This window comes from Rhincodon typus, chromosome 20, assembly GCF_021869965.1.
Source record: "Rhincodon typus isolate 14 chromosome 20, sRhiTyp1.1, whole genome shotgun sequence".
Taxonomy (NCBI): domain Eukaryota; kingdom Metazoa; phylum Chordata; class Chondrichthyes; order Orectolobiformes; family Rhincodontidae; genus Rhincodon; species Rhincodon typus.
Window position 1 is genome coordinate 18,331,807 of NC_063351.1, and position 14,976 is coordinate 18,346,782.

At 40.4% G+C, this 14,976-nt stretch overlaps 1 protein-coding gene across 1 annotated transcript in view; it reads left to right on the forward strand.

The window, feature by feature from the left end:
* LOC109932541 (cilia- and flagella-associated protein 46) overlaps positions 1-14,976 on the forward strand; it is a 205,298-nt gene that overhangs the window by 171,366 nt on the left and 18,956 nt on the right. The window contains exons 48-51 of the mRNA XM_048609174.1: positions 575-739; positions 2,191-2,255; positions 8,201-8,261; positions 14,444-14,479. Of these exons, the coding sequence (XP_048465131.1) occupies positions 575-739; positions 2,191-2,255; positions 8,201-8,261; positions 14,444-14,479 (327 nt within the window). The remainder of the gene's footprint in view (positions 1-574; positions 740-2,190; positions 2,256-8,200; positions 8,262-14,443; positions 14,480-14,976) is intronic.

A 14,976-nucleotide genomic window follows, 5' to 3' on the forward strand; every position in this document is an offset into this window, starting at 1 on the left:
CAGCAGCAGTCCTCCCTTGATTCTCCAATTCAACTTCCAACCAGCTGCCAGTTCCTGGGGATAACAATATCTTGGTGGTGTATCTTCAACAGTGTTCTGACAGCAGTAATTAATCTGCAATTTTTTTTCAGGCCAGTTTCCAACATCAATAAAGCAAAGAGCTGTGGATGCTAGAAATCAGGGACAAAAACAGAAATCACTGGAGAAACACAGCAGGTCTGGCAGCATCTGTGGAGAGAAAGCAAAATTAACATTTTGAGTCCAGTGACTCTTCCTCAGAACTGTTCATCAGAAGGGTCACTGGACCTGAAACATTTACACTGCTTTCTCTCCACAGATGCTGCCAGACTTGCTGAGTTTTTCCAGCAATTTCTGTTTTTGTGACCAAACATCAGTCTTTTGTTCTCTTTTTTTTTTGAAACAAGCTGCTGTTTAAAGTTCAATTCTCAACTCCAACTCTCAGTTCCAAACGAAAAATGAGAAAAATAAATGTAGCATTAAAAATATTGATTATTTTTAAACAATGAAATCATTATGCAGCTAATTTAGTTATACTTTATCAATTTTTTTGCAGGCCATTCTCAAGATTTAGGAGAATTTGTAATTCTCTTGGCTGACAAACTATTGTTGGAACTGCCTTTGGAAGTTTTGAGTGCTTTGCAGGAGGATGCAATCACCTCAGTGTCAAGAGATTTTTCATTGCAGTTGCTTTACAATCGCCTACACAGAGACGTGTTGGGTAAAGAATGAAATGATAGGTTTATCAATTTGAAGTTGTTCAGATAACAAAAAATCAACTTGTATCCATAAGATAGAAAAATCTTCCAAACAGAATGACGTGTGTGAAGAGAGTAAAGGTAAAGTTGCTATAGTCTTACCAGACCATAGAGCTGCTCCTATGTTAGAGAGAGATGGCTGGCGGTGGTTTACTGTGGTCAGGTGAGGGGAGAGGTTAAGAAGAAGGTAATAAAGAAGGTAAGGCTTCTTGGTAATAGCAGCTGGTGCAGGATTTGAACCCACGCTGTTGGCATCACTTTGCGTCACAAACCAGCCATCCAGCCAAATGAGCTAAGCAACCTCCAAAGAGTAATAGCTAAACTGAAGATGGAGCAATTAGGAGAGGTAACCAACTGTTTGATCAGAGAGTGGATTTTGATGGTCTTAAAAGAGTAGAGAAAGATATGGGAGTTTAAGAAGTGAGGCCACACACAACTTAGCTGATATCATAGCCGATTTTGATGCAATAAAAGCCCAGATTTTAAAAAATTGGCACCCAAGTCCAGCCCCTTTTGATTTTTATTTCACAGCCCATACCCATTGACATATCTGAAAGGCAGTGATTGAGAGGTGGACTGGGGAGATTAAAGAAGGATCTGAAGCCAATGAACTAAAAAGACAGTGTGGTAAATTGAAATTGAGGTTAAAATGCCTGAAAACGAGGAATCATTTTCTACTCCTTACTCCCATTGCCTCTTGTTGTCATATCTAGAGAACATTCCTTCTTGATTCTTTCCATCAAAACTTCCAAACGTCTTAGAACCTGCATTTCCCACCTGCACCCCCAACATTGTGCACTTTCCACCATTTCCCCCAACTCAAAACGGAATTAGTTTTTTTCACGACTGCTAGCACATGGACCAGCCAGAATGCACTTCCCTCCAAGAGGCGCAGGTTAGCTTCAATCAGCACAAAGTAAATCTAAGAATTACTGTGAAGTTGCAGTTTTGGATCATTCCTGCTGATGCCTGCAGCCAATAGACAGTGCAGGTGGCAACAGCTGTGCATAGCAATCATTCCAATTAGCAGGCAACACAAAGATGGCAAGCTGCCTGCATTTTAGTCAACAATGCATGATTTACTCTCATTTAGCAATCATTGCAGCACCTTTCAGGACTATCCAATTTAACCCATTGCCATAGTGAAAGAATAGCCTTATTTTATTGAAGGAAGTAGAAATCTTGTGCTGTTGCTGTTGGCACTAGTTTTCTTAAAAGGGCAGTTTCATGAATTTCAAATGGAGTGTTCATGACAGTGAAATCATTTAAAGACTAAGAAAGTGCAAGTACCAATTCTGGTCACAGATATTTGTTAGCCTGAGTCATTAGATAGGGGGAGCATCGTTCTATATGTGTTTGCATCTCTGAGAGACTTCCTAATTTTTAAATGTTGATCCCTTTTCTTTCTGAACAGACACTGTATACAAGGAGAAGAAGAGTCCAAAAGCAAAAGGAGACCACAAGAAAGCTATTAAAATGGTAACCACTACAAATATCTTAATTGTTGACAATTACAAACATGTTACATTTTCTTTCTGTGAATATTATATAACTCATAATTTGCTCAATTGTTTCAGAAGAAAATATCTTTTAGATCATTATGGTGTCATGTGGCAGACATAGTTGAAATTGTTAAAGATAGCGCCTCATCACTGCTATCCCTATGAAATGCATTTAACACAAAAGCCATTTATACTCATTTTTGGTGTTCAAAGATCACTTCAAATGATTTTACATTTGGCAATCAAATTTAAACAGTGCCTGCATAGCATTTTAAATTCACCTATGGAAGTGTTAAATTCTGTTCTAAGATACACATTTCATTGAAAACTCAGGAACAAAAACAAAGTTGCTGGAAAAACTCGGCAAGTCTGGCAGCATCTGTGAAGGGAAAAACAGAGTTAACGTTTTGGGTCCGGTGACCCTTGAAACGTTAACTGTGTTTTTTCCTTCACAGATGCTGCCAGACTTGCTGAGCTTGCAGCAACTTCTGTTTTTGTTCCTGATTTACAGCATCCGCAGTTCTTTTGGTTTTCATTGAAAACTCAGCCTATGTCTTCAGCCTTTTGTTTTCTTAAGTAACTGAAGCATCTAATATCTGTAGTAATGGGTGGAATATCCCCCTCCCTGATGTGGCATGAGCAATGATGACAATAATAGCAAAATACAGAGACAATGAAAATATCAGAATCTTGACATCAAAAAAGATTGTTGCAATAGGCCCCTCAAGCCTTAAATGACGAGTTCAGAATCTTACCATTCAGTGGCAAGTATCTTATTTCCATAAATCTGCATTTCTTCAGAGACCCAATTTGCCTTGTTTCCAAGTAGCTTCCAGTCCTTCTCTCCTTCCCGAAGAAACCCAACTGTGGAAATTCCTGACATCTTAATCAGAATTGCTAGCTGTAGCTGCAGCTTGCTAAATGCTCGACTCAACTATCATCCAACTATTTCTTCATATATGACCTTTCATGTTCACCCTCCTCCTCAACCCTTTACCCACGCAAGTCAGCATCAGCAAACCACCAATCCCACTACTTTGCCATGTCTGCTGTCAACCAATTCGCACACCAGTCAGCCCTTTGGGACTTGGCTTTGGAGCTCAGAGACACCTATGACTTGCATGCTTCTGCCAGGTGGTTTATGAGCAAGAACATACAGGCATTTCCTGCATCTGCCCAGGATGTATCTCTGGCTCTTAGCTCACTTTTTCCCATTCACTGACTGAAAGAGTGTCAACCTCTGTATACTGCTTATTGCTTTCTAAATGCACACTGAGTGACTTCAGCACTGACTTATGGTTGGCAACCTCTGTGAGGCTAGTGTTGTTCCTACATAGCACAGCCTGTTATGGTAGGAGCACTGAGCAGTCAGTAAAGTTGATGAGTTACAGCAACATCAGATATACAGCAGCAAACATATTGCATATGCATCAGGTAAATGGCCATGTATGTAAATCAAAGAGGAGCAATCATTAAAGGGGTGAAGGGGGACAGTGTCACAGTCAATTTAGGGCGAATTTGATTTCAGCCTGGAGGCCAGTTACCTGGTCTCCCAAAGTCAAGGGATCTGTGTGAGGATCGGACCACAGTTAGTCTTGCAGGTCAAGTGTAAGCAGTCTGGAGATCACAGGTAGGTCTGTCAGGGTGCTGCAGTGACATTACTATTGCAGCTGGGCTGTGGTCAGTTGGTGCTGCCCTGCCAAATCAGTCTAGGGGCTGGGATGTGGTCACTGCTGGGAGTTTCAGCAATAATATTCAGGAGCTTGCTGGGGAACTCCATGGAGTTCTGGGAAGTTGGATGGGCTTCATTGTATTGTCTCACTGAAGGAAAAGTGTTAATGGTAGGTGGCAATTGGAAGTATTAGGATGGTATCTCATAGTGAATCAGAGGGGACTAAGAGCTCCGGAATAGAAATTCAAACAGGTCATGGTAACTCCAGCCTCTTCGTGCAGAGCGAATAGAGCCCATAAGGGCACGCGAATTTCCTACGTCATGGACATTAGAGATAAAGTGGTTACATTAATATTTATATAAAGACTCTGAATTGAAAAGGACGGAGACTGAAATGTCACAGAGCTACAGGGATAGTAAAACAAAAGGGAACATGAAGAATAAAGGAAATTCATGCCTCATAGGCAGAGCCTGCAAGTCACTGGCATTGAAACAAAATTATACACTGGCCATGTCGATTGAAATTCAACTGCAGAATAACTGCACAAAGTGGCTGTGACAGCATGCGAACTGGATCGAATAACTTAGTCTTCCTTTCTGTGAAGGCAGCATAACACATTTAGAATTTGAAGCTCTGTTAAGGGCAGTTGCAGGAGTTATGCTTCCATTGATTCAGTAAAGCCACCCATTTGGCTTCAATTTGCCCTTCATTAGCAGGTCGTTCACTGTCAAAGAATGTACATGAAGAATTATGGCCCCAAGCAATCACAACCATGATATTGTGCTCAGTAATTGCCTCCTTGTCATGTCAGCTAAGCAACTGTAAACAGAAAAAGGTGCTCAAAACAACATCTGAAGTTTTCATTTCACAAACACATTTCATTACTAACACTGGAAGACCGTGCTTCACAGCTGTCACATTGTGTTTATCAGGTTAATACCTGGAATGAGCGGGTTGTCATATGAGGAAAGATTGGACAGACTAGGTTGTTTTCATTGGAGTTCAGAAGACTAAGGGGTAATTTGATATGAATTTATGAGACCCTGAATTGTCTTAATAATGTGAATGTGGAATGGATATTTACTGTAAAGAGTGACTCCAGATCTTTAGGACAAAATTGAGGGAATTTTTTTTTTCTCTGAAGTTTCTGTGACTTTGAACCTCTCAACTTCAAATGCAGTGGAGATGGCGTCATTGAATATTTTAAAGATGAAGGTAGATAAATTTTGATTTCTTTGTCCAACAACGTAGGAAAGAAGAATTCAGAATACAAACACCAACCCCATCACCTCCAGATCCATGACCCCTGCAAAGCTGGGCATGAACTTTCCTTGCCTCTGGGCTATGTAATAGAATCATAGAATCCCTATGTGGAAGCAGGCCATTCAGTCCAACGAGTCCACACCAACCGTCCAAAGAGCATCTGACCCAGACCCGCCCACCCCCACCCATACCCCCACCCTATCACTGTAACCCTGAATTTCTTATGGCCAGTCCACCTAATCTGCACATCTTAGGTCAGTGGAAAGAAACCCAGGGGGTACCCACGCAGACACAGGGAGAATGTGCAAACTCCACACTGTCACTGAAGGGTGGAATTGAACCCAGGTCCCTGGTGCTGTGAGGCAGCAATGTTAACCACTGAGCCACCATGCCACCCTTGGACATAATGCCCAAGGACCACAGTGTGAGCGGCTGTTTCTGGCCTGTCGCATTTGAAGTGGTGAACATCTGGGCTTTAACTTTGATTCCACTGGTGTGAATGCCAAAAAGGTCCTAACAGTAGTGAGCACTTAAGCATTTACAACTGTGCATTTTTTTATTCATTTGTGGGATGTGTGCATCGTTAGCTGGTCAGCATTAATTGCCGTTCCTAGTTGCCCTTGAAAAGGTAGTAGTGATCTGCCTTCTTGAACTGCTGCAATCCACCTGCTGTGGGTTGACCCACAATGCTATCAGGGAGGGAATTCCAGGATTTTGACCCAATGACACTGAAGGAACAACAATATATTTCCAAATCAGGATGGTGAGTCACTTGGAGAGACACTTGAAGGCGGTGGTGTTCTCATGTATCTGCTGTCCTTGTCTTTCTAGGTGGAGGTGGTCATGAGTTTGGAAGGAGCTGTCTGAGGATCTTTGGTGAATTTCTTCAGTGCAACTTGTAGATAGTACACACTGCTGCTACTGAGCATCAGTGGTGGAGGGAGTCATTGCTTGTGGATGTAGTGCTAATCAAGTGGGGCTGCTTTGTCCTATATGGTGTCAAGCTTCTTGAGTGTTGTTGGTGCTGAGTCCATCCAGGCAAGTGGGGAGTATTCCATCACACTCCTGATGTACCTTGTAGATGGTGGGCATGTTTTGGGCAGTCAAGAGGTGAGTTACTCACTGCAGTATTCCTAGCCTCTGACCTGCTCTTGTGACCCCTGTGTGTATGTGGTGAATCCATTTGAGTTTCTGGTCAATTCTAACACCCAGGATGTTGATAGTGGGTCTTCCGGTGATGCTAACATCATTGAGTGGCAAGGGGCAGTGGTTAGTTTGTCTGTTACTGGTGATGATCATAGCCTGGCATTTGGGTGGCCTACATGTTACTTGCTACATGTCAGCCCAAGCTTGGATGTTGACCACATCTTGTTGCATTTGAACATGGATTGCTTCAGTATCTGAGGAGTCATGAATGGTGCTGAACATTGTGCAATCATCCCCACTCCTAACCTTATGATGGAGGGAAGGTCATTGATGAAGCAGCTGGAGATGATTGGGCCTAGGACACTACACTGGGGAACTCCTGCAGACATGTCTTGGAGCTGAGGTGATTGGCCTTCATCAACCACGACCATCTTCCTATGTGCTAGGTATGTGCAGTTCCCTAAGAAAGGCATCTAGGACCCTGTTGTGTAGTTAATGAAGTGAAGAGTGGAAGATTGTGAGAAAGAATTTGATTCGAGTTATGTTGGAAAGAGTGTCGTGAATTTCACCTGACAAAACACTTGAACTGACAAAAGAAAAATACCAACCACCAATTTAAACAAAATAAAAGTATCAATTAATTAAAGATTAAATACCTGTACTGAACTACATGCTATCTTTTAAAGCTTTATACACGTATTTTTTTTTTTTACTTGTTGGGCTTAGCCTCTCCCAAAAATATAAACTTGAATTAGATATTTTTGCATAGATTTATGACAGTGACTTGAATCTGGACTTAGCAGGTCAAGATTGTGTATCCAACATTTTTGGAATGCATATGTACTGCTCAGTTATTTCTACAGCAGAATATTTTTATTGAGTTTCTTGTATTTTTATACACAGCAGCTTTGTTCAATTAATTTTGTAAAAGGAGAATAAAAATCAAAAGCTTTCAGGTTAAAAAAAAATCATAGTGAGGGCTTTGGGAAAAAGCAGAGGGTGAGACCGTGTTTGTGAGTTAGAGTGAGGTTGAGCAATACAGGCACATGAGACATTTGTGCTGTGGGAGTACTGCTGCAGTGTGTATTTCTCCCAGCTACCCTGCAAAAAGTTCTAGGAAACTCAGGAAGAACTTGAACAGACATCTGAAAATGGGGGATCTGGGTCTTGTATTGGAGGGCTCTTAAAAATTGATGCTGAGGACTCTTCAATGACACATCTTCTAATCTACCAAGACTCTGTATGCGGTTCATCACTGACATCTTTACTTTCTAGTGATCAGGTGTACTAACAAATAACAGTCCACAACCCAACTGAAGATCTGACTTTCTGTCCATCTAGAAGGCCTTGAAAGGCTTTCTAGTGTCACCTGAAAATAGTGTCTGATGGCCAAGACCTTCAAAATCTCTTTTCCAAGTTTATGGGTGTTATAATGGATTCCCACCAAAGTAGTAGCAGATCCCCTCAGATTTAGAGATAGTAAGAACTTCCAATGCTGGAGTCAGAGATAACAGAGTGTGGAGCTGGAGGAACACAGCAGGCCAGGCAGCATCAGAGGAGCAGGAAAGCTGACGTTTTGGGTCGGGACATTTCTGAAGAAGGGTCCCAACCCAAAACGTCAGCTTTCCTGCTCCTTTGATGCTGCCTGGCCTGCTGTGTTCCTCCAGCTCCACACTCTGTTATCCCCTCAGATTTAGCCTCTGTTGTTTATTTTAAATTAGAGATATGAAAGTCTCATGTAGTGAGGAAAACTTGAAGCATTTTTCTAATTGTTGATTATCACTAAATCCAATGTCCTGACTGATTTTTGAGATGCCACTTGTTTTCCTTTAAATTACAGGTACCAATTAACCGTGTTGTACCATCAAGCTGTTTTCCAGTGAATACTCACAATTTCAAATGTATCCTTTCTATAACTAAGGTTTCTTTGAAAATGTTCGTTCTAACCTGTTAAATAATTTATATGATTAAAGAGATTAGCTAACTATTGTGAGCAATTAACTGCTTTTATCAGTACACTTCACACAGTCAGGAAGGAGAGATCACATCCAGAGTGAGACATGGCCTAAGTGAGTACGTAGTTTGGGGAATTTGGAGGCTGCACAGGAATTCAGCGCAGGGGAGAAATTGATTTAGCTTTTTTTGTCTCATTGTAAGATTTTTTTTAAACAGGATAAATTGAAGCCTAAGTTCAGGGGCCCAGCAGAAAAGACTGACATCACAGAGAAGCTGTAAGTCATTGGCTGGTGATAGCTACTAATTTGACTTCCTATTATAGGTTACATTCAGACTGAAGGTAAATAGGGGAAATATTTACAGACTACAAACTAAAAGACCAGTATGAAATTTTTAAAAGCCAAATTAATTAAGTAATTGACATAGAGATACTGGGCCAGGCATGTCATGTAACTGCACAATGTGGGAGCTGGTAGACCCCATTGTGGTTTATAATGGCCACATCTATAGCAAGTGTTGCATGTTTGAGGAACTCTGGCTCGGAATTGATGAGCTGGAATCTGAGCTTCACACACTGCAACACATCAGAGAGGGGGAGAGTTACCGGGATCTGTGTTTCAGGAGGTGGTCACACCTCTTAGATTAACTACCTGAAATTGGGTCAGTGGTTAGAGACAGGAGGACGTGACTATCAGCAAGGAGATAGTGGTAATCGGGGATAGTATAGCAAAGGGAATAGACACTGCTGCCTGTGGCCAGGATCGAGAGTCCCAAGGGCTGTGTTGTCTGCCTTGTGCCCAGGTTCAGGATATCTCATCTGGGCTGCAGAGGAACTTGGAGTGGGAGGGGAAAGATCCAGTTGTTGTGGTCCACGTAGGTACCAACAATAAAGGTAGAAAGAGGAAAGGGGTTCTGCTGAGGCAATATGAGCAGCTACGAGCTAAATTAGAAAGCAGAACCAAAAAGATAGTAATCTCTGGATTATTGCTTGAGCCACGAGCAAATTGGCACGGGGTCAACAAGCTTAAAGAGGTAAATGCATGGCTCAGAGATTGGTGTGGGAGAACCAGGTTCGAATTCATGGGACATTAGGGACAGAGGGAGCCGTTCTGATGGGATGGGCTCTACTTGAATCGTGCTGGGATGAGAGGCCTGGCGAATTGCCTAAGGCTGTGATTAGGGCTTTAAATGAAATAGTGGTGGTTGGGTGGGGTGGGGTGGGGGGTGGAGTGGTGTGCTGTTGGGGGGCTGGGGTTAGTTGCATGGAAAATTATGGTAGATGTTAAAGCTGGGGGAGGGTTCAGCAGAGGTTATTAAAGTTTTCTGAACAGTTAATAGGACAGAGTGTATGGAAAGGGTCATGAATCTAACTTCAGGTACAGCAGATAAAGGGACAACTATGAGAAGGGAGACAGTCAACACAGGACTGAAGATGTTGTATGTAAATGCACAAGATAAATGAGCTTGAAGCACAGATTGAAGTTGGTAGGTACAATGTTATGAGTATCACAGAGATATGGCTGTAAGGTGATCAAGACTGGGAATTAAATATCCAAGGATACACATCCTATCGAAAGGACAGACAGATGGGCAGAAGGAGGTGGAGTTGCTTTGTTAATAAGAAATGAAATTACATTGATAGCAAGAAGTGATGTAGCATCAGTAAGTATAGTGTCTGTGTGGGTAGAGTTGAGGAACTACAATGGCAAAAAGACCCTAATGGGAGTTCTGATCAAGTCTCCTAGCAGTCATTAGGATGTGAGGAAGAAAATAAATTGGGAGAAAGGAAAGACATTTAAGAAAGGTACTATTATAATAATCATGGGGCACTTCAATATGCAGGTGCTAAAATGGTGCCATGTTTGGCAACATTGTACACATTTCACTGTACTCTTATACTTTGTATTTGAGTATAGGTGACAATAAACCTAATTCTAATTCTACTTCTACTGAGAAGCCTGGGTAGAGTGGACATGGAGAAGATGTCTCCAATAATAGGAGAGACTAGGACCGAGGGCACAGCCTCAGTGTGAAGGGATTCTTCAGAACTGAGATGAGGTAGAATTTCTTCAATGAAAGGGTGGTTGTTCAATGTAACTGTTTTTCACAGAAGGCTGTGGAGGCCAAGTCAAGGAGTGAATTTAAGAGAGATAGATAAGTTTCTCATTAGCAATGGGATTGAGTATTACAACGAGAAGGCAGGAGAATGGGGTTGAGAAACATATCAACCATGCTTGAATGTCCAAGCAGACTCGATGGACCAAATGGCCTAATTATGTATCTATGTTTTACAGGCTTACTTCCAAAAGTATGTTAAAAACAGTAGGCTTTTTATCCTTTATAATTCATATTTTGAACACATTTGCTGTCACTCTATTTAAAGTTAGTTATTCTGTAACTTGTGATGACATTGATTAGGGATGTTATTTCTAAGACATGGGCATGAAGGTTGCAATTCTAATTACATGGCTGAAAATCTCAACATTTTTCCCTTTGGTTAATCATCCAGACAGTATGGCTGGAAATTCACCTGGCGCTGTAGGTGGACTTGATATTGCAATATCAAAATCACGTTGCTGATAAGATATACCTTACTGTCAAAGTCATTCAGCTTGTTTTCAACTACAGTCAAATCACCCACGATCTTATTAAATGGTGGAATAAGCTTAAGAGGCCAGATGATCTAATCCTGCTCTTATGTTCTTGTGAGAAAAAATGTATTTGCACATTGAATAAACATGACTTGGAATGCTTGTTAATTCATGTTTGCCTCTTGTTATTTTGGGATATTAGAGTATAAGAATGTTGGCATTGATAACTTTTAAATTGTAAAAACTCAGCTGTTCAAAACTATCTTGTGGTTTTATTCTCTCAATATTCAAACTTCAAATTTCATCTACTGTAATAAAAATCTAAGCCATACTTAACCAGATGATAACAAAATTTGAGTGTCTTATCCAGAACTGGAAACAAATTTGGAGGTCTGGCCTGGAACACCTCACATTATGTAGATAATACTGGTCAATGTAATGGTCAACTTAAATTTTCAGGACAGAATGAAATGATAAATCAGAATAACAGCTGTTACAATAATTTATATTACAATATAGTATATAATAGTGACATATAAATTTTACAAAGCCTTTAACATTTGCCTGTCAGAATATTCCTGATTCCTCAGTAGGCCTTCCCGAGTGGTCACAAACTTGCCACTGAGGCAGGTTTTTAGGGCTTTGGAAAAGCCCAAGCCAGCACACAAAACTAGTGAGTCTGGTGTGGGGTAATAAAATTCACATATACTATAAGATTCATAATGTGACCCAGACTTCAGAAGAACTGTGTCAATTATCATAATGAGGTCCCCAAGTGCCTGCTACCCTCTCCTTACAAAGTGTTGGAGATCAAATAAATATTGGTGAGTTATCCTAGCACCTCTGCAGTAATAGTGTTCAAGTAGTGGAGGGAGTAAATTGTTCAGGTAGTGAACGAAATGCCAAACCAGTGTGTGGTTCTTCCAGTTAAGTTTGAGTTTCCTGATATTGTTGCTATTGCATTCACCAGCGAAATGGATATTATTCAATCAAATTCGTCAATTATGCCCAATGATTTGACTTGTGGGTCAAACAGTGAGTGATTCATTACGGAGTTCAGCTTCTTATCTTCTGTTGCATTATTTATATAACTGATTCAGTTAAGGTTCTGGTTAATGGTGACTCTCAGGATGTTGATTGTGGGAGATTTGATAACGTAATGCATTTGAACATCAAGGTGATATTCTAGACTCTCTCTGTGAGGTTATTGACTTGCTTGCCAAGCTGGCTTGTTTTCATTCAGACGTTTCGTCACCATGCTAGGTAACATCGTCAGTGAGGCATCCTATGAAGCGATGTTGTTCTAGTCCACTTGGAATTTATACTGTCTGGTCCATTACAGTGAGTGGTGTCATTTCCGGTTTTGATCTGCATGGGTTTGTATATGGGGTCCAATTCTATATGTTTGTTAATTGCATTACAAGTGTAGAACATATAGAATTGGACCCCATATACAAACCCATATAGATCAAAACCGGAAATGATACTACTCACCATATTGGACCAGCCAGTATAAAGTCCAAGCAGAGTAGAATAACATCACTTAATCAAAGGCCTCACTGATGATGTTACCTGGCATGGTGACAAAACATCTGAACGAAAACAAGCCAGCTCGGTGAGCAAGTCAACAACTTCACCCACAACACAAGCTACAAATCTTTGCTAAAACTTTAGACTTTCTCTGTTGTTGGAGCTATTCCTTGCCTCGGTCACATGGGATTCAAGGTGAGCTTGTCAATTGGATACACAATTGGCTTAATGGCAGGAGACAGAGAGTAACAATAGAGGATTGCTTTTCCGACTGGAGGCCTGTGACCAGCGGTGTTCCACAGGGATCTGTTCTGGGTCCTCTTTTGTTGTCATTTATATAAATGATTTGGATGAGAATATAGAAAGCATGGATAGTAAGTTTGCAGATGACACCAAAATTGGTGACATTGTAGACAGTGAAGAAGATATTCTAAGATTACAAGGAATCTTGATCAAATGGGTCAGTGGGCTGAAAAATGGCAGATGGAGTTCAATCTGGATAAATACAAGGTTTTGCATTTTGGAACAACAACAAGGGTAGGACTTATATGATTAATGGTAGTATCTTGGGTAGTGTTGTAGAACAGAGGGCCCTAGGAGCGCAAGTACATAATTCTTTAAAATTTTCATCACATATAGACAGGAGGGTTATAAAGATGTTTGGCATGCTTGCCTTCATTGCTCAGTCCTTTGAGTATAGGAGTTAGAATGTTATGTTGAGGTTATACAGGACATTGGTGAGGCCTCGTCTGGAATAATGTGTCCAGTTCTGGTCGCCCTGTTATAGGAAGGATATTATCAAGCTGGAGGGGGTTCAAAAGAGATTTGTCAGGATGTTACCAGGTATGGAAGGTTTGAATTAGCAAGAAAGGCTGGAAGTTGAGATGTGACTTGATAGAAGTTCATAAAATAATGAGAGGTATAGAGAGAGTTGATGGTAATTGTCTTTTCCCTAAAATGGGGAATTTCAAGAGTAGAGGGCACATTTTAAGGTGAGAGGAGAGAATTTTTAAAAAGACATAAGAGGCAAATGTTTTACACAGAAGGTGTTTCGTGTGTGGAATGAACTTCCTGACAAAGTGGTGGATGCAGATACAATTACAATGTTTGAAAGACATTTGGATGGATACATGAATAGGAAAGGTTTGGAGGGACACGGAACAGGAGCAGGCAGCTGGGACTAGTCTAGTTTAGGATTATGTTTGGCATGGACTCGTTGGACCGAAGGGTCTGTTTCTGTGCTGTGTGACTCATGACTCTGGAACTTGTGCGGCACAAATACGAGGTTGAATTATCAACAAAGTCTTGCATATGAACACACTTGTGCAATGATCAACAAATGTTTTCATTTCTGATCTTATGATTGGGAGAAAGTAATTGATGAAGCATCTAAGATTTGCAGGGCAAGGACACTGCCCTAAGGGACTTCTGTACTGATGTTCTGAGCTGATTAGCTTCTTACGAACACAGCCTTTCTTCTTTGTACCAAGTATGACTCCAGCTGGGGACAATATTTTACCAGGTTGCCATTATTTTAAGACAGTTGGACTTCTTCATCTCAAAAGACTTCAAATAAAAGTGTTTTTTCTTTCCTCACTTTCATGCCTTTTCTAAAGTTTGATTAAAAAAAATTATAGATTCAATTGTTTCCTTTATTCCATTTGTTCCAATTGTTTTGGGTGACTGATGGTCAAATTTACTTATAACACTCTGGCTAAAGGAGATCCCATTTGCCCTGAGTTTTCTAAAATAGCATCCAAAGCAGAATGAAACATCATCCTGTAATTTCTTTTTCACAACTAAGATGATTAATTTTAACATTTGAAATGATATGATTACTAAAACACTGGCAACAAAAATTTGACATGTTCACACTGCTGCTAGAATACCTGAGCTTATTGGACATCTGGGAAGACAGTGTCCAATATCCTGCAAGCAGATTGATGTAAGCTGTTGGGTGGAAGTGGAAGTGTCCTCTCCTATTTAACCTTAATTGGATTTGTCAGATATTGTAGATCCTTATGATGAAACTAGTGACTCGGGTAAGGAGAATTTAAATGTGCATTCACATGCAAGTCTGGTATGTTGGGTTTCAAAGCAACAGAGGAACCCCACATCTGATCACATCCATCATAATTTGAAATCCTGACAAAAACATTTAGTGAAGCAGTCAAATGTGTTAGTTGTTGATTTCCTTTGGTTTTTCTTATGAGCTTTCTAATAAAGTACAGTTAAAATGTTTAGCTGATAACTTTCCCTGTGTTTTTAGGGTACTACTTAGGTCCTTCTTTGGAAATAATATAACTATTATAACTATTAACGAATTAGTTAAATGTCAGTTAATGTTGGAATGTTTTGAGGTGGTTCTTATTACCTCAAGTTTATTTGCAGATGTTCTCTAAGAGTACTTAATTGAGATTTAATTGGTTTTTAAACTAAGTGGACCGTAGTGCCTGAAGTGTTCAGACCAGTACTCGACACATTTAATACAAAAATAAGTTATAACTATTAAGAAAAGTGTTAGTTAATTAGATTAAAG